Raw genomic sequence first — 17,594 nt, forward strand, 5'->3', positions numbered from 1 at the left:
TTAAAAGATCAATCTCTACTCCTCGTAAGATCACGAAGAAAAAAGAAAGATGCAAGAACAAGATAGCGCGCAATATAGCAGCTTTCTTAGCATGAAAAATGTTATCGAAAAATATGATCAGATTTTGTAACAGTGGACTCGAAAATTACAGATCTTCGAGAATTTTTGAACCAAATTCTTGAACCAAACCATGTTTTTTTCTAATTGGAGTATTTCATACTAACTTAAAAATCTCCGAGAACTTAATATGTTCTCTGAAAATTTTCAGATATTTTAAGCGAAACTCATTTAGACACCTAGGTGGGGTATAAGAGAAAATACAAAAGTAGATGAATCGTCTCAGAGAGAGATCTGAAACTTACAGACATTTAAATAAACTCATTCTTATCTTGCATCAAATGTAAAAGAGTTCAGAATCTCACGTGTATAGCTTCCCCAGCCACAACTTTTTTGAAATCATATTAGACAGGAACGTAAATTTTCAAATAGTTTTTTTTGTGACGTCTAGAAGAGAAAATATGCTAATGTTATCTAGATTTCCGTTTTTCCGCTCCGAATATGTTTGTGTGTAGTTTTGATCAGGTTTAATTTTCTGTCTTTGAAAGGTGGGTCGCTATGCTGGAATGACGAATAAAGTTTTCAAGGGAACACGTTTTTTTCTTTAACGCAAATATTATGTATGTATAGAACAATGTGTTTTTACACCCGTGTATTTCGGAAATGATGTTTGAAACACTGAAGACTAGTAGCCTGGGGATTCAGAATCTGTGTTAGAATTCCAACTAGCTGTAAAACTACCTGTAATAACCTCAAAGCTAACAAAAAACCTACCTCCACCGACATTTTCAATTTCATCCATAGCCATTGTGAAAAAGAATTTATTAATGAATCCATCACAGAATTTGTATGTACTTTGTTCCATGTTGAAATGTGACATGGACTACTTTGTATCTCAGAAGGTTGCAGGCTCATAATTTTTTTTGCTGTAAAACACACTACACACATCTTCCTTCCCCTCCCAATTTTCGTCATGCCCAGTTTCTCTCAAAGACAAAATCGCATAATAGCAATCTGCCACCACCTTTGTTCCTCTGTTTTCACTGCCGCCTCTTCTAATTTTTGTATCTTGGGTCAATCGTTCGCATGTATTGCCATCCATCCAGGTTCCCATGTACCCGGTTTTTCCACCGGTGTGATTCTAATCTCCGAGAAGAAAGGCAGAACGCATTCTGGGCGCTAAATCATTAGCTTTCTTAGCTAGAAGTCATGCGTTATGCCACTAGAACCGTTGTGTTTTTTACCCTGTTTTTTTCGGGTGCCTTGATTTTTTCAAGGTGGAAAGCTCGTCAAGGTAAGGTTTAATTTTTTTTATTAATTTAAGACTCTTAGTTTTTATTCAGAAATTGTGAGTCAGCAACCTCTTGAAATAAAAAATAGTCTCACATCGTGTCATATCCCAACATGGAACAAAGTACATACAAATTCTGTGACGGATTCATTGATAAATTCTTTTTCACAATGGCTATGGATGAAGTTGAAACTGTCGGTAGAGGTAGGATTTTTTGTCAGCTTAACATAGATTCTGAATCCCATAAAATCATATAGACAGGGGTGTAAAACACATTGTTCTAAATGGATATAATATTTACGTTACATTTGTTTTCCAGTAGTCAGAGCCGGAATGTTTGAAAAAAATTGTAGTGAAAAAAGTTTAAAAATTCCAATCCGCATCGACTTTTTTTCAAGTCTGACTAGAATTGAACCCGAAAGTAAAAACTTTTTTTCAGAACAACCAAAACTACACATCCATCTCTATCCTCGGAGCATTCGTCTATTCCAACCACATCTCTATTTCCTTGACTGCTCAATACCTTGTTCAACAAAACTTGCACTGCCGATACTTCGACTGCAAACGCAACGAAATCCCAGGCAGTGCTTATCAAAACGTTGTATTTCCTGAGTCTGTGCTCCACTGCCCCAGGAGAGTTGGAGCAGAATACATGTCAGTTTCGAGAACATTGGAGAAAAGTGAGGAAATTCCGGAGCCAGTGAAATTAACTTATCGCGCTTATGAGAGTAAGTTTTTTTTTGCAGAGATGTCAAATTTCGAAAAATTTCAATCTAACGCATCTAACATCCCAGCAAAAGATCAACTGAGATCGCTACATAAATCTTGTTTTCCGAAAACATTATAACGACTGAAACCAAAATTCAGAACCACCACACGATCTAACCGTATGCGTCGCTCCGTTGTATGGGAACGAGTCGAAATGGCTGCAAATTGTGGAATTCGTGGAGCATATGAAGCTAGAGGGCGCGACTTTTGTCTATTTTTATATCGGATCGATTTCTGATTATGATCGGAAGATTTTGAATGATTACGTGAGAACTGGAGATGTAGAAGTGATCGATTTGCACGACAAATATGAACGACCGTATTATGCATGGCATTTGATTACTGTTCAGGTACGAATTGCTTAGGTTTAGTTAAAAAAATCAACTCCCAGGACTGCCACCTCCGCGCCAAGTACCATTCCAAATGGGTTTCCTTCTTGGATCTTGACGAGCGAATCTCCGGAACTCCCCGCCAAAATCTTCTCCAACTCATAGAATCTCAAGATCCATATGTGGGAGAACTCATATTCCCAGTTTTAAATATTGTGAAATATGGGGATGTGGCCGAGAAATTCGTTGATGTGCCGACGTTGAAACGAGATATGATGTTCCGGCAGTGGACGGATACGGTGGATCCGACGTGGAACGCCTCAAAGGCAATTGTGAGACCGGAGAAGGTAATATAGAGGGGAAGGGGGATAGTACTTCCGGAGTATGACATAGATGTTCGGTGGGGCGCGATTGCTAGGTTTGAGCTGTTATCGAAAATTGTTAAAATAGGCGGAGATACAAAAGTTTTGGTAACTGTAAAATTTTGGTCAGTGTAACTTTTTTCAAAACAAATTTCAATTGGACGCGGTTGCTTTTTCTTAGGATAGGGATATGATTAGTATGGTAAAAAGATGAGATGTTTTTGGATTTTGCAAAATGTGGAAATTGGTATAGATGGAAAATTTTTTGGAATTAGCTGTTTCCATTAGTAAAAGACAGAAACTGCCAAAAATAATGTACAGTAGCGAGTATAAGTGAGGGCAGATTCATACTTTCATGTGTAACTCAGCAGCAGTAAGAAAATACGTTTTTTGAAAAAGTTAACATTTTAAATTTTATCGATAATAGATTTTTCCTGACCGAGATTTGAAAATTCAACAAAAAAACTTTTTATTTTTCTCTTGGAGTTATTGACTTTTTGATGTCAAAATGTTGGAAAACACTTGAATGAACAAAAAATTAAGTTGAATCGGTTTTCTACTTTCTGAGCATCGTGCCAGAGCTCCAGAAGTCAAAAGTAATGAAATGCTCCAAATCCGTTGAAACATCTATTACAAGCAGACTTGTCAAAAATCGGGCCGAGATTTTCCTTGACCGGGCCGAAATTTCTCTTGGCCCGGCCCGGCCCGGTCGGCCCGGATTCAAAAATGGGTACCCATTTTTACCAATTTTTTTTTAATTTTTCGAAAAAAAAGAGAAAAAATGCTTAAATTATCATACATAGTCACATTTTGATTCAATTTTAAATGTTTATTCGAAAACTATATTTTTTTCAAAAAAGTTCAAAAAATTTTTCAAACATTTCCAAAAATTTCCAAAAAAAAAGTTCAAAAACACAAAATGTTTTGAAAAAATGTTTCAAAACGGGCCGAGCCGAGATTTTTCCTGATTTTGGCCCGGCCCGGCCCGTGACAAGTCTGATTAAAAGACGTGTTTCAAGTTTTTCTACAAACCTTCATTAAAAAATTACAATAAAATTAAAAAAAAAAATTTTTTCACTCAAAAGTTTTTATTTCTAACTTTTTCCTAGATTTCCGATATTTTCTGGAATATAAAACGAACATATCTTTCAAAATTTGCATGCGAAGTGCTTCATCACACATAATGAAACACATGTTTGTGTTTTTTGTTCGTTTTATAGCCAGAAAATATCGGAAATCTAGGAAAAAGTTAGGAATAAAAAATTTTGAGTGAAAAAATTAAAAAAAATTTTTTTTCAAAAATTGTAATTTTTTGATGAAAGTTTGTAGAAGAACTTAAAACACGTCTTTTGGTAAATGTTTCGACAGATTTGGAGCATTTCTTGATGAGTTATGATGGTTTTCCCGAGAGCATTACTTTTGACTTCTGGAGCTCTGGCACGATGCTCAGAAAGTAGACAACCGATTCAATTTAATTTTTTGTTTATTCAAGTGTTTTCCAACATTTTGACATCAAAAACTCAATAACTCCAAGAGAAAAATAAAAAGTTTTTTTTTGAATTTTCAAATCACGGTCAGGAAAAATCTATTATCGATAAAATTTAAAATGTTAACTTTAAAAAAAACTTATTTTCTTATTGCTAAATGTTTCAGCTATCTTTGAAAAAAAAAGTTTATGCAAAACGGACACGATTCAGCTGAGTTACACATGAAAGTATGAATCTGCCCTCGCTTATGCTCGCTACTGTAAGAAATATTAAAAATAGACAAACTTTTTGGACAAAAATTTGTCAGTGTAGTACTTGATCTATGGAACATTTTGGTCACTGTAAAAACTTTGGTTCGGGTATCGGGATGAGTTCGGGGATGAGTACATGAGGTGAGGGAATCGGACAAAAAAAAACAAAATCTTTGCTCAGTGTAAACTTTTTATCAGTGTAACTTTTATCAGTGTAATTTTTGTCAGTGTAACTTTTTTACACTGATAAAATTTGTAAATTTTGATTTTTTTTTATTTTCAAAAAATTTCGAATTCTTACCTTCGTTTGTCTGCCCTGACACCAATCTGACATATGAAAGATGGTTGACAAATTAAATGAAAAATTTCCAGATCGGAATAATGTTTATCCATTTCGCAACTGCCAAACTCCCCGGTGTGAAAACAGTTCAAATCAGTCCCGCACAGGCGCTCGTCAGGTATATTTTAATTTTCTATAATATCTATCCGCCCGCTTCCAGACACTATCGTAGCACCCAACACCGTGTCGACGTTACCAACTGGCACCTGGAAGTTCAAGCCGATGGAAAACTGTTTGTTATCACCAAGCGAACCCTGCCTCCTGTCTTCGATCAAAATCTGACCAATGCAATAGTGAAAAGGGTGCAAAATGTGTATGATCAGGTGCCTGTTAACTGCTCCGCAATTGCAAGATACTTATGGGAGTCCAGGAAGTTTCCAGACCCATGTGAATCGATGTCACCCGTTTTTTGAGGTTCGGAACATTTATCAAACTGATTCATTACGAGTACCTTGATACATTAATAATTAATAAATCAATACTAAACTGTCATGTAGTGAGAAGGCAAACTATGAGTTTTGGTTGCACATTTTTTAGTAAAAATCTTCCTGTACTCGGTAACAATCAACATGAACACTATACTATCTATTGGAGGGTATAGACTTAATAAGGCACAAACTCCACCGGATTGAATACTCATTTTCAGATTTAATAGGGGTCCTAATAGCAAGGGAGTTGATGGGAAAACAAATATAATAGTGGGAACAATAATTTGAACTACTAAAGCTTTGAAGAATTGTTGTTGGAGTTTTCGATTTGGAATCGAGAACTTCAGAAGCTCCTTATTCATTTGGGAATGCATTTTGATGCCACAGTAGATAATAATAAAATATTGAGAGAGGAGAGTGAATGCACCGGTGAGCAGGTAGAGAGTGTTGAACCATCTGATAGATTCATTGGCGTCATAGGGGATGATGAGGATGCGAGGGACCTTGGTGATGTCTAGGTTGTAGACCTCAAAGATTTCGCTTCTGTAATATGTATATTTTACTAGACAGAAAGAAAAATCAAAATGAACAAATTTTGTCAGTGTAAAAAAGTTACACTGACAAAACTTTTCACTGACCAAAATATTTTTTTTGTTCGACTCCCTCACCTCATGTACTCATCCCCGAACTCATCCGGATACGCGAACCAAAAAATAGCAAAACCGTTGAAGAGACCAACCCAGAATGGATATGATCCCCATGCCAATACCCCCATTCCTTCGAATTTTTTTACCCAATCTGGATATATCAGAACAACATATCGAAACACAAATTGCACTGCTATGAATGCCACTACCAATACATAGAATCCAGCATAGACTACCAACCCAATCAACATTATTTCATTCGGAAGATCTATCCAACTTAGACTGAAAAACAAAAGTCCTTTGTTATAATTATGGACAAATGGCCGTGCAAATTGCTCGCAAATCGAGAAAGTGATACCCAGCGATGCAAATATTATAATCATATACTTATAAGTCCCAACAATTTGTTTGATACGGAATATGGTCAAGTAGATCAAAAATAAGTTTATGGGAACCGTGAAAGCAAATCCAATCACGGTGAGATATTCTAAAAAGTTGGATAGCTGCGACATGATATAGAATAAAATGCACATCATTTTTGTTTCAGGGGGGCTAGGCTTGTTTGTCTAACTATACAGTCCCAGGATAGATGTCAGTAAATAAAAAGTTTGTTCTCACTATCAGATAAGTAATAAAGTTCAACGAGACGAATTAATAATAAAATAAAATTTAATGAGATTGTTTAGACGTTATGAAGTCAACAAATCAGATAACTTCTTTTCACCTGGATTATATTCTACATAGATGAAGGAACATGTCAGCTGCTAGTTGAGTGTCTTGATCATCAGGAAGAAATAGTAAAATACAAATGAATTGTAAAGACTAACTAGAGTGTCGTCTCGCGAGAATCACCTTCAGCACTTAGCAAGAATTCCAGCTGAATCCAGCATATTATCGTTCACTGTTCAGCTTCAGTATATTCCTGCACGTTTTATTTGCTTTTCAATCCCGCATAAATTTTTGCTGAGCAATGTAAAAATCTCGCGAACGTGAATCTCTTTTTCCGTAGGTCACGGTTCTAACATAATCGATTTTGCTGAATTTACAACATTCATTACGTGAAAATCTGTACTGAAAACTGGATAAAATCGTCAAAATTACATTTTTTAACACGTCGTCTGCGTCTCTCACTGTGATTTTTATAAAAAAGTAGATGCATATATAAGATTTATTAATCAATCGAAGGAAAATCTTAAAACTAGATCAACTTTATTATTTTCCAACGAAATTTCTTAATTGAAGACTCATTCGAATCAGAATAAAATTTAGAAACTTTTCAAGGCGCCACATTTTTGAAGTTTGACCTAATTCTTGAGAAAAATCAGAAAATGTGCTGAAAATTAGCCATTTTTATCTGACATCGAAAATTGGGATCTACTTTTTTGATTTTGTCCCAGGAAGATTCAGTTCACTTGAATAATGATCAGATCAAGAATCTTTACAACCCCATGGAAACAGTTTTCATCAAATGACATAATTACGTATTCTGTATCTCAGCTGACTGAATATTGGTTGAGGATGGACTGTATAGGAACATAAAAAGATTTCCAGACGGCGTTTCAAAACTTAACGATCACTAATAGCTTGTTCAACAAAATTATAGTGCATGAACAACAAATAGTCGATTACATTTTCTCAAATTCGGTCAAATTTCTCAGTTTTTCTGTTTCTCGTTCACTGGCTTCCAAAGTCTAAGTTCACATTACTATTTCATATCAAAATGTAGGGATTTTTTCCTCTATCCGATTTGAAAACGTCTAGTCAAGTTGATACTTTTCCGTGAAGCTAGAGCGTTTCAAACTATTGCCCTACTTTCTTTCTCAAAGATAGCCAAGGACAATACTCAGCGTGAAAGGTCAGATGATGTGGAAAATTATTTAGAATTTTTTACGCGTTGGAGACCGTGTGTTAATGAAGAGTCTCACCTCAACATGAACTTTGCTATGAGAATTTTCACAACCTTAGCTTCCGCTACTCAAACATTTGATTTCAAACTACAACTTCAGCTCATTTTTTCAGAAAAGGTCAATCTTTCTCTCACAACTCCCCAGCACACATATGATTAAATTTGCTTGTTTCAGCACTTCTTCTTTGCTGCATTAAGTCATAAACTTTGTCATCTTCAAACCTTTTGTTTCAAGGGGGGCTTAGTTTGTGATTAGGTTAGTCATGTCACTTTCAACCTTTCATTTTCTCAAGACGACCTGGAAGTCTGACTTATCAAATATATTTGTGAAGCTCCTAACCCCTACAAGACAATGCAACTACACTTTTCCTAGCTCCGATGATTGTTCTCTCCTCGACTAAACTTCACTGACACTTATTCCTCACCGCTAATTCTCCAAACTCCGCACTTCCGATCAAAACGTCACACAAAGAAAAGGAAGGGAATTTTTCTTCCAGCGTACTCAATAAATGGCATGCTGATAAGGATGAGGAAAAAGAAATAAAGGGGGAAAGAGAGAGAGAGCAGGAATGAATGGCATTGATAAGAAAGATGAAGAAAAATGCGTGAAGCAAAAAATCAGCTATTACATTGGAGGGGGAAATAAAACTGGAAAAGTAGGGAAGAGGAGTTCAGCGGGGATTCTTAGGTGGTGATCAGATGCCATCATGCATTGAGTCCGAGATCCTCCCATACCGTCCAAACCAAGTTTTCTAGGTTCAAAATCATGTGCTTGCTAACGACATCGTTCTCCGTGTGCGGATTCTGGGGTGTTGCTCAGACCTCGTCATTGTTTAAAACTGAGAATCCTCATGTACCGTCAAAATCATCTTAGCTTTCCGGTCCGATATCCACAACAAAGTTAACAACAACACCGCCGAGATAAGCAAATGAAGAGAGAAGTGGATTCAGGCAGTCGCAACGCTCATGAGGCTCTCCGAGATTGAGGTTCATGGCTCTATTAAAACTTGAAATCATTGACAAGGATGTGTTCCAACTGTTCCCATTCACTCCTCATACACACGCCCTCGAAGAAATCTGCTCCAAAATGTACTTCATTCTCCCTTCCTCATTGAAAAAACTCCCTTTCCAAAAATTCCTCACTCTCTATTCCTAACCACACATTTTTCCACCACAACGGAGTAATTTCCTCGCTCGAAAATGGCGAATTGATAAGGCAGGACACTTAAACCGAGAATAAACCTTACAACTTTCGGTGGGCGGAGCTTCTCCGGTGTAGTAAACAACTCTCGGAGCGACTATAAACCCCGCTCGTCTTTTCTGAAATTGTTTCAGTTTTCAATTTTCACGTTTCATTTTTTATCTTCCCCCTTTTTTTAATTCACTTTACACTGTGATAAATTTTCCAGCCATGGCTTCATACGAACATCATTCTCAAACCATCGCACACCACCACTATGGCGGAGCCGCTTCTGGCACATTCCACAGAAACGATTTGGTCAGCGGAATGTCGTCTGCCGGAGCCATTTGCACCACCCAAATCCGCGACGCTCGTGAGCGTGAGAAGCGGGAGATCGGAATGTTGAATGATCGTTTGGCGGATTATATTGAGAAGGTGAGAACTTTTAGAAAACAAGAAAAATGTATTAGTAATTACCACCAACAGAAAGTCGTAAAAATTTTTGCTGATAAGCTGTGCTGATCTATGTTCTCGCGTGCTGTTCTTTATCACAAACAATTTCTAAATTCAAATGTTATGATCAGACTTCAGAACTTCACTTTTTCTTTTTCCAGGTCCGCTTCCTCAAAGCACAAAACCACGTGCTCGCCCACGACATCGAGCTTCTTAAGCGCGGATTCTCTGGCGGCGGTCAAATCTCGTCATTCTTCGAATCCGAAATCCAACAAACCTCCCATACCGTCCAAACCGTCCTAGCCAGTCGCACCAAGTTCCAAAATGATGCCACCGCCATCACTGCCGAGATTGATATCTGGAGAAACAAGTGGCTTCAAGCCGTCGCCGCCGTGAAGGCTCATCGTGAGGACCATGACGTCAACTTGGATAGACTCGCCGAGATCGAAGCCCAGATTGCGTTGTTCAATAGAAAAATCCGAATCGTTGACGAGGATGTATTGAGAATCCGTAGAGAGAACGCACAGATCCAGGGAAACATTGGAAATATTCATGCGCAAGTCCGTCGCGAGATCTCGTTGAAAAACGAGCATACCGCTACGATCCAAACCCTTCTCCATCGTGTCAAGACCCTCCAAACCGAGAACTCGACTAGAATCGAGCAAGAGCTTGTCTACATCCGTCGTGACACCACCATTGAGAACCGTGACTACTTCAGAGCCGAACTTCAGGCAGCCATGAGAGACATCCGTGCTAACTATGAAGCGGTAGGCTGAAATTCAAATGATTTCAGATTTTTCAAAGCAATTTTTGGTTTCAGGTCAGCCTTCGTTCCCGTCAAGAAATTGAAATTTGGTACCACAAACAGATCGAAAAGATCCGCGAGCACAGTCATAGCCATGTCTATGTGGACACTTACAAGGATGAGCTCATCAGTATCAGATCCACATTGAGCCATACACAAAGTCGTTGCGCAGAGATTGAATCGAGAAACAGTCTTCTATCCAGCACGATAATGGATCTGAAGCACCAACAATCAGAGGAAGCCAGAATCTTCGAGGCGATATTAGCGGAGAAGGACGCGCAGAACGCAAACCTCAGAGAACGCTGCACAGAGATCAGTATCCAGATGGAGAAGCTGTGCGACCACGAAACTTCCCTGCAAGTGGAGTTGGAACGCTACCGTACTCTACTGAATGGAGCGAATGTGACAACTTATCTTTCGAATTCTACGGGACATCGAACCTCTCATGTCACCACTTCGACTACTAGAACCACAGGAGGGTATGCTGAAAGTATCACCTCCGGCCACCACCATCATCGAGGAGGAATCAGTGTGGGCGGGAACATTGGTGGAATCTCAGTTGGAGGTCATATCGATCGGTCTGGAGTGTCTGGAGGTGTCACCAATGGATACCGCCAGAGCTCCTACTCATACTCGTCTTCTGCAGCATCCAATCATTAGATGACAATTTCTCGAATTTCCATGTTTTTTGCTATCAAAATAGTGTTGTTTCATTCAATACCATTGATTCGTTTCCCTTGTTTTTTAAATGTTACTCTAGAAAACTTGGTGATGGCAAAAAATAAATCTTTGTTCAACTTTATTAAATTTTTTTAGCTTGCACAACTGAATGGTGAGATTCTGTAAATCTACACTCCTTTACCATAATACATTTCTCATTTTTCAAGCGAAACAACAGTCTAGCCGTCTCTCTATACTGGGAAGACATCAGAAAACATATAAAAAAGTGGGATGAGGAATTCAGGATAGGTAGAATTTCAGCGAACACTGGAATCATCACAGAGACAGTTCTAACTGGCACATTATTCTGAAAGAAACCATTTACAATATGAGAAAATCCATTGGGGACTTCTAGCATGAAAAATGATATAGTTACAAACATAACTAGTTTGGTGGTATTATCAGTTTTATCTTCTTCACATTTTCCACAGTTTTTACGTCTTTTCGAGGCCCTTCGAAGCTCTAAAATCAATAAAACAGTGAGAATTGGGTCAATGAGAGATGGGAGTGCCTTGATGAAGCCGTAGATGGATACCAGTCTGCTCTGGATCTCTGCGTCTTCTTTTGGGATGAGGACTCCGTATCGAGTTGTGTTGAGTGGGATCTCGTTTTTGTTGCAGCTGAAAAAAACGAAACAGTGGAGAGACGCAGAGAAGCTAGAGCAATTTCTATTTGTCTAAACCATACTTGACAACGCCCGGGCTGGTTTGGCAAGTCCCATGATGACCTGAAGGCCGGGTTTCAAAAAATAACCAATTTCTTTCAAATTTTTTTTATTTCAAAAAAATCGAAAAAATTGAAGTTGACTGTCGGCCACAATTATCCGGAACTTAATTTTGCATACAGGACTCGTCCCGGACCAGTAAGACCCGGGAAGGCCCGGTTTCAAAAAAGTAACATTTTTTGGAACTTTTTATCGAAAATTTGAACATTCTTGATGATTTTTAAAAATTTATTCTAATTCTATACCATCGGCGAAAATGTGACTTTCTTTTCAGAAAAAATCGAAAAATTTTGAATTTTGAATTTTGCTCGGCCCGGGTCTACAAGTATGGTCTAAGCGGTCATTTTTGTATTAAACAACTAATTTATATACAGTACCGCTCAAAAGTATAATATATCAAGTTTTGGTTTTTTTCAGTTGAAAAAGTCCGACTTTGAGAGTGTGTCATGGTTATACTTATTGTTCCATCAAGTAGATTTTTAATGGATCATATAGATCAAAAGTAGAGCTCAATTTTTGTTGTTGACAACTTTTTTGTACGGACACTTTCTGGAGAGTTATGGTCATTTTAAGGGGACAACTCGAAAATCGCACTATTTTGCACTGAAATTTGACGATTTGAGATAGTAATTACTTCGACGATATGTAACTTGCTAGGGAGAGTCCGTACAAAAATGAAGCACTACTTTTGATTTGTATAATCCATTAAAAATCTACTTTATGGGGCAAGTATTACCATGACACGATCTCAAAGTTTGGCGTTTTCAACTGAAAAAGGCAAAACTCAACTCCTGAGCGGTACTGTAGAATCACCCTTACAGTAAAATTAAGAAATCTCACTCATAATCCCACTCATATTCCCTTATTATCCGTCTCGCTTGTACCATCCAAGTAGTCAATGATGTAAAAATAAGAACTCCGATAATAGTCCATATAGCAAATATAGGTTTTGACAACTTTTGAAGCCTCACATTCAATGGAAACATGACGGAAAGTGTCCTGTATAAAGCCATGAACAGTGCCATCCAAGAGGCCGCCCGTTGAGTTATATCAAGTACAGTAGTCCCATGCAGGTATAATAGAGCATCGAAATACGTGTGAGACATGTAACATTCTTCTTCTTTCTTCGACGAGTCTCTGATCCAAAACGGAGAAAAAATAAGGAATGTATTGATTTGAGTTAACAGGTCACATGAACAGATTCCAATCATCAAACGATAAATTGCGTTGGAGCGCATTTGTGGGCGAGTCAAAATTGAGAAATGGATGAGGTTTATAGCGAATCCGAAGAATTGCATGATACAGATGGTGTAGTTGAAGACATAGTATACGTCATTGTACCAGTCCGGAGGGGAAATGTAGCTGACCATAATGTTATGGGTAGTGGTGTCCATTTTGATAGTTAGAGTGATATTAAGATCTGGTGCTTTATATCAGTCTGAAAATTACAGTTTTCAAGAAAAATTAGGATTTTTGGTCGGTTGGCGTGAGTCAGATAGTAAATAAAGATGCTTGTCTAGGCTAGTGGATCGAAGGTTATTGATCAAAAGTAAGCTGGACAGAATGGGTCTCGAGCAGGGTGCTTCCACTGGAATTTCCAGAACTTCAAAACTAGGAAAAACCGGTCAAAACCACCCGGTGAAAATTTTCACCGGCTTAAATTGAGAACACCGGTGAAAACACCTGGTATTCGCCGGAATTTCTTGAATCGGGAACGCACAACCGGACATTTTGAAACTGGTTTTTTCCAAGGTCCGGTCCTTGCAAATTTCCGAAGACACGGCTCAAATTCTGAATCATAGTCGAAAACATGACTTTTTCGCAAAACAAATTCGAAAAAATTCGAAAAAATTTGATTTTGATTATTTCCGTCAATTATCCAGGGCTCCGGGCCCTAAATTATTATTTTTCCTTTACAAGTATTGAAATTTTTAGTTTCAAAATGCCCAGTTGTGAAATGTCCGGTAGAAAAAAATAAAATATTTTCTCAACCTGTTTCCCAACTTTTATACCGCTCAGCTTATGATCAAATCTCAAATATCTCAATGATTTTCAAATTGTCTGTTATTTCTTGATTGGTAAACAATTCCCTATTTCTGGGTATTTTTTTAGTGTGGAATGTACCAAAAATCTATTTTTGTTTACACACGTTTTATTTATTTATTTAAAAAACAAGGCAACAGAATCAAAACACAACGGAACCTAGAGTACTATGAGTCCCTCTTCTATGATTTCCACACTCCTGGACAATTATGATTTCGGGTTTTCTGGATCTACAGCATCCATATAATTCCTTAGCAGTATCTCGGTATTGAGTCGACATAATCAAACAAATAAAGAAATGGGAGGATGAATTGAAGACTGGAAGGATTTCAGCAAACACTTGGATCATGTATGATATTGTCAGGATTTGAGGGTTGCCATGGAATAATCCTGCAGTGACGTGAGCGAACCCATTGGGGACCTCCAGAATAAAAAATGATATGGTGACGAATAAAATTAGTTTTGTGGTGTTTTCAGATTTGTCAGATGTAGATGATTTTCCACATTTCAGTCTTCGTTTTGCCGCTTTTCTGAGTTCATTAGTTAACAAGATAGTAAGAATGGGATCTATTAATGATGGTAGGGCTTTGATAATCCCATAGATATAGGTAATAGTACTATGAAGGTGTTCCAATGTAGTCTGGATAAGAATCAGGTAGCGGACTTGGGATAGGTGGATCTCGTTTCCGTTGCAGCTAAAACAAAAAAATGAAAATTGTCTTAAAAAAAACCCCTGAAACCCTGAAACTATGGGGACTCACTCCGTATCAATATTCCTCTCCACAATCGAATGTCTTCCAAAAACTACCAGACTCCAAGCGGTATTTACTACGAACACCACAAAAATTGTCAATACCGCCCATCTCGGTCTTGACATCTTCTGAATTCTCCCACTCATCGGAAACATGACGGAGAGAGTTCTATAGAATGCCATAGCCAATGCCAACCAGGAAGAAGTGCGTTGTGTGATATCCAGGGCAATAACTGGGTAGAGAAGAAGAAAAGCGTCGGAGTAGGTCATGGTTAGGAAACAATCCTGACTCTTTTTCCGTGTCTCCCTTATCCAGAACGGGGAGAACGCCAGGAAAGTCAGTGTATGAGATAAAAGATCACAAGAGCAAATCCCAATCATCAAACGGTACACAGAATTCCCACGGAGCTGCTTTCGGCTCAGAATAGACAAATGAATAAGATTTATAAAGAAACCGACAAATTGAAGAATTGCCAAAACGTAATTAAACAACTTCTCGGCTTCGTCAAACCAATCTGGCAGCGCTCCATACTCCTGAAGTTTAGGCGACTCAGTGGTCTCCATGGTTCATTTGTTCTCTTTACAGTAGTTTTTATAGGCATGACTAATGCATCAAGAAAGCGATGAAAACAATAATACATGTTATGTCTGAGAGCCGGGTATGGCGGAAAATGAAAATATGAATTAAAAATAGACATGGATCAGAAATCTATCTCAAATGTTCAATTTACGTCCAACTAATAGTTGTCCTCTCAAAAAAGCGATACGCAGAGAAACCAGACACTCTACCTTCTCTGCGTCTCCTCCCATGTGCGTCTCCAGTAACCAGGCTGGCCAACTTTGAAGCCGCGTATCCCGAAACCCTGCAGCGCTATCAAAAAACTTTGAACTAAAAAAAAGTCACCGTGAAATTTCCTACATTTCATTAGTTGACACCGCTTCGGTAGCTCTGCAGGTTGACGAGATACAAAGCGTTGAAGATCAGCGTCAAGAAGGAAGAGCGAGACGCAGAGAAGACAGACACTCGCGCTTCTCTGCGTCTCCAATCTCTTCTCGCCTAGCTTTAAACGCTTGTATCTCCTAACACTGCACTCCTATCAAAAAATTTCCACCTACAAAAATGTTGCCCTTGATTTGTTCTACCCAAAAATCCGAGTTTTGAAAATTTCGGACATTTCCGCTTTTCGCCATTTCAAAAACCGCATTTCGCTCAACACTACCTCTTAAGTCTCGTTTAGTTTCAAATTTTATCAAGTCACGAGTCCTTTGTTATGAAAAGTGATGTTAGACACTTTTCCAGTAGCTACCCCATGATTAACTGGGCAAAGCCAAAGCGGAAAACAAAAAATTTCATTCATTCTCAAACATTTTGTCTAAATGGGAATTCAAGAATTTATCAAGTACCCCAATTGTATTTTTTCACTCATTGGCTTTTTCTCCAACCTTGTCCACTTGGCAATCCTGCGAAAACATATCAAAACTCATCCGATGTTCATTCTTCTGACATTCATCACTGTTCTGGATTTGGTTTTTCTATTCACTGGGTTTCTAGCAGAACTCATGGCAATTCTGGACAATTTGAACTCAGAATTTTGTGATGGATATGTCAGCGCAACCACTGGAGTTGTTAGATTCATTGCGATTTATGTCAATAGAATAGCAAAACTCTCTGGAATTTATATCACTATTTTTATGAGTCTTATCCAAGTCTTGACACTTAAAAACCCCCGAAAACAGTTCTGGATCCGCAAGACTATTGCTACAGTATTCCTTATTACTGTAACTTTGTATTTGTTGTTTTATATTGGAGAAGCTGTCACTTTGGTTTTCTACTCATTTAAAATGCCGACTCAAGAATGTCTCTCATTGGCAATACTGGAGTCTGCCGACTATTCTGACTGGATTTTCACAGTGTTAAAGTTAACTAATTACGGTGAAATTGGTATGCAATTATTGTCAATTTCACTCGAAATTGTGTTCTACATTGTTCTGAAAGCGTTGAGTGGAAAATCTATTGACACGGAAAAATATAAGTATTCGGTGATGATTATGAGAGTGTTGATTTTTTGTTTTTTGTTTGATACCGCTCCTTTTTTGGTGCAGATCTCGTATGGTTTAATCACAGGAATCGCAGAATTACAATGGACAAGGTGAGTACGTGTGTCCGGATGTCCTCATCAACTCATGTGTTTCCAGAGATGATGTTTCTTTATCATACACTCTCGGACATGTTGTCAGATCCATAATTCTTGTATTCCGGCCCCTTTTGATATATCACACTTCTGAAGAATACCGTGCAACTTTCAAAGAAGTCAAAACTAAAAGTTTCTGGTTCACCCGGAACAAAGTGCAGGACAATTTGCAGATATAGTTCAATTATACAAGTTTTTATTTTCAGAAAGTCAATATTTTCAGATCGCTCCCACTTCTCGCAACCCATCAATTTCCACCAGAGCCTCAATTCTTTCAATATTTTGATTTACAATCTTTAGTAGCCTTATTCATGTGCAGTTTTTCTATAAACACCTAAAAATTACGAAATCTAAAATAAATAATCTGTTATCGTCTGAATCAAGGTCACATAAAACAGAGAATTTGTGCGTTTGTATGTTTTATTGTTGTAAAGTCATTTTATGCTTAAATTTGTACACTTTATATCTGAAACCATTGTCAAATTCATAAAGGTTAATAAAATAAAGTTTTCATATAACACCAACCCAAAATTACATCTCAGACACCAACAACACCCCGCCATATGATTAAATCTAAATGTCGCTTTATTCTGATTAAAACATAAAAATTTAGTTCCAGACTTTCTTTATGTGGCCCCGCCTATCTTCTGAAAAAGATTCGGTATATAAAATGTTTTATAGAAAATTTGATTTTTAGGGCATTATGCATTTACACCTTCTTAAACTGGAACGTTTAAATCCGATCTGTATGATATACTCTTTAAAAAACCATCAATTCCATATAACGTCCCAATCAATGATCATTTCCTTGTCGTCCCACAGACAGTGCAATTTCATTTTATCAAAATGCCCAACCTGAT

General features: G+C 37.7%; 6 protein-coding genes across 6 annotated transcripts; 3 read left to right on the forward strand and 3 right to left on the reverse strand.

Annotated features, from left to right (window-relative positions):
- Positions 1 to 1,461: 1,461 nt before the first annotated feature.
- GCK72_020750 (uncharacterized protein) lies at positions 1,462 to 5,298 on the forward strand (the record flags this gene model as incomplete). The annotated part of the gene is made up of 6 exons (XM_053733774.1): positions 1,462 to 1,542; positions 1,788 to 2,076; positions 2,216 to 2,460; positions 2,508 to 2,792; positions 4,918 to 5,003; positions 5,046 to 5,298. The coding sequence occupies 6 exons, from the start codon at positions 1,462 to 1,464 to the stop codon at positions 5,296 to 5,298; spliced, it is 1,239 nt and encodes a 412-aa protein (XP_053582687.1).
- Positions 5,299 to 5,366: 68 nt separating this feature from the next.
- On the reverse strand, positions 5,367 to 6,211 carry GCK72_020751 (uncharacterized protein; the record flags this gene model as incomplete). The annotated part of the gene is made up of 2 exons (XM_003106440.2): positions 5,367 to 5,856; positions 5,982 to 6,211. The coding sequence occupies 2 exons, from the start codon at positions 6,209 to 6,211 to the stop codon at positions 5,367 to 5,369; spliced, it is 720 nt and encodes a 239-aa protein (XP_003106488.2).
- A 3,066-nt stretch (positions 6,212 to 9,277) lies between these two features.
- GCK72_020752 (uncharacterized protein) lies at positions 9,278 to 10,964 on the forward strand (the record flags this gene model as incomplete). The annotated part of the gene is made up of 3 exons (XM_003106345.2): positions 9,278 to 9,481; positions 9,661 to 10,266; positions 10,320 to 10,964. 3 exons carry the CDS (start codon positions 9,278 to 9,280, stop codon positions 10,962 to 10,964), a joined length of 1,455 nt encoding a protein of 484 aa, XP_003106393.2.
- Positions 10,965 to 12,584: 1,620 nt separating this feature from the next.
- Positions 12,585 to 13,142, reverse strand: GCK72_020753 (uncharacterized protein; the record flags this gene model as incomplete). The annotated part of the gene is made up of 1 exon (XM_053733775.1): positions 12,585 to 13,142. One exon carries the CDS (start codon positions 13,140 to 13,142, stop codon positions 12,585 to 12,587), a length of 558 nt encoding a protein of 185 aa, XP_053582688.1.
- A 791-nt stretch (positions 13,143 to 13,933) lies between these two features.
- Positions 13,934 to 15,106, reverse strand: GCK72_020754 (uncharacterized protein; the record flags this gene model as incomplete). Its single annotated transcript, XM_003106378.2, has 2 exons — positions 13,934 to 14,486; positions 14,553 to 15,106. The coding sequence occupies 2 exons, from the start codon at positions 15,104 to 15,106 to the stop codon at positions 13,934 to 13,936; spliced, it is 1,107 nt and encodes a 368-aa protein (XP_003106426.2).
- A 924-nt stretch (positions 15,107 to 16,030) lies between these two features.
- On the forward strand, positions 16,031 to 16,913 carry GCK72_020755 (uncharacterized protein; the record flags this gene model as incomplete). The annotated part of the gene is made up of 2 exons (XM_003106547.2): positions 16,031 to 16,692; positions 16,739 to 16,913. The coding sequence occupies 2 exons, from the start codon at positions 16,031 to 16,033 to the stop codon at positions 16,911 to 16,913; spliced, it is 837 nt and encodes a 278-aa protein (XP_003106595.2).
- Positions 16,914 to 17,594: the final 681 nt, after the last annotated feature.

This window comes from Caenorhabditis remanei, chromosome V (genome assembly GCF_010183535.1).
Source record: "Caenorhabditis remanei strain PX506 chromosome V, whole genome shotgun sequence".
NCBI lineage: Eukaryota > Metazoa > Nematoda > Chromadorea > Rhabditida > Rhabditidae > Caenorhabditis > Caenorhabditis remanei.